Consider the following 1,593-nt stretch of genomic DNA (forward strand, 5'->3'; position numbering starts at 1 on the left):
GGTATATAAACGTTTTATTAACAGACAAGGCCTACAGACTTATTTCTTCTTGGACACACCCACGGTACGGCCACGACGGCCAGTTGTCTTGGTGTGCTGGCCTTGGACACGAAGGCCCCAGAAGTGGCGCAGCCCTCTATGGGCCCGAATCTTCTTCAGCCGCTCCAAGTCTTCCCGGAGCTTGTTGTCCAAGCCATTGGCCAGGACCTGGCTGTATTTTCCATCCTTTACATCCTTCTGTCTGTTTAAAAACCAGTCTGGGATCTTATACTGGTGCGGATTCTGCATAATGGTGATCACGCGTTCCACCTCATCCTCCGTGAGTTCTCCTGCCCTCTTGGTAAGGTCGATGTCTGCTTTCCTCAACACTGCATGAGCATATCTTCAACCCACACCCTTAATAGCAGTGATGGCAAAGGCTATTTTCCGCCGCCCATCAATGTTGGTGTTGAGTACTCACAAAATGTGCTGGAACTTCTCAGGGATCACCAGAGACAGGGCGGCGGCACAAGCGGCGGCGTGTAGGCCTCCTGTGGAAGAGCATCTTCAGCTTTTTTATATTATGCTTACAATGATCCCTCAAGGCCAGGTGTAGTGGCTCACACTTGTAATCCTAGCACTTTGGGAGGCTGAGGCAGAGGATCACTTGAGGCAGGGAATTCAAGACCAACCTGGGCACATAGGGAGACCTTGTCTCTCAAAAAAAAAAAAAAATTAGCTGGGTGTAGTGGTGTGCACTTGTAGTCCAGCTACTTGGGAGACTGAGGTGGAAGGACTGGTTGAGCCAAGGAGTTGCAGTGACCTAAGATCACATTCCAATCTGGGACAGAGTGAAACTTCGCCTCTAAAGAAATCCTCACCCTCTCAATCCATTCTCCACACAGAAACCTGAATGCTCTTTTTATTTATTTATTTATTTTTTTTTTGAGACAGCGCCTCAAGCTGTCACCCTGGATAGAGTGCTGTGGCTTCACAGCTCACAGCAACCTCCAACTCCTAGGCTCAAGCTATTCTCCTGCCTCCACCTCCCAAGTAGCTGGGACTACAGGCGCCGGCCACAATGCCCGGCTATTTTTTGGTTGCAGCCATCATTGTTGTTTGGCGGGCCCGGGCTGGATTCGAATCCACCAGCTCAGGTGTATGTGGCTGGTGCCTTAGCTGCTTGAGCTGTAGGTGCCGAGCCTTTTGTTTTATTTATTTATTTATTTGAGACAGTCTCACTATGTCGCCCTTCGTAGAGTGTTGTGACATTATAGCTCACAGCAACCTCAAACTCTTGCCTTAGTCTCCCAAGTAGTTGGGACTACAGGTGCCCACCACAACTCCTGGTTATTTTTTGTTGCAGTCGCCATTGCTGTTTAGCAGTCCTAGGCCGGGTTCGAACCCACCACCCTTAGTGTAAGTGGCTGGAGCCCTCACCACTGTGCTATGGGCGCCGAGCCTGAATAATCTTTTTAAAGTACAAATTGGGTCTTGTCAATCCACTACTTTTTTATTGTCTCCATTTGCCTGTTAGGTGCCTTTGGCCATCTCTTTGTTTTTATTTTATTTATTTTATTTTACTTTATTTTTATTAAATCATAGCCGTGTACA

At 48.0% G+C, this 1,593-nt stretch overlaps 1 protein-coding gene across 1 annotated transcript; it reads right to left on the reverse strand.

The window, feature by feature from the left end:
* LOC128597577 (40S ribosomal protein S18-like) lies at positions 1–547 on the reverse strand. Its single transcript, XM_053608050.1, has one exon. The coding sequence runs from the start codon at positions 286–288 to the stop codon at positions 40–42; it is 249 nt and encodes an 82-aa protein (XP_053464025.1). The 5' UTR covers positions 289–547; the 3' UTR covers positions 1–39.
* Positions 548–1,593: the final 1,046 nt, after the last annotated feature.

This window comes from Nycticebus coucang, chromosome 10, assembly GCF_027406575.1.
Source record: "Nycticebus coucang isolate mNycCou1 chromosome 10, mNycCou1.pri, whole genome shotgun sequence".
NCBI classification, from domain to species: domain Eukaryota; kingdom Metazoa; phylum Chordata; class Mammalia; order Primates; family Lorisidae; genus Nycticebus; species Nycticebus coucang.

What these genes read in the sequence shown, in the direction of transcription:
- LOC128597577 (XM_053608050.1), bottom strand. Translation starts at nt 288, where the DNA reads ATGCAGAATCCGCACCAGTATAAGATCCCAGACTGGTTTTTAAACAGA.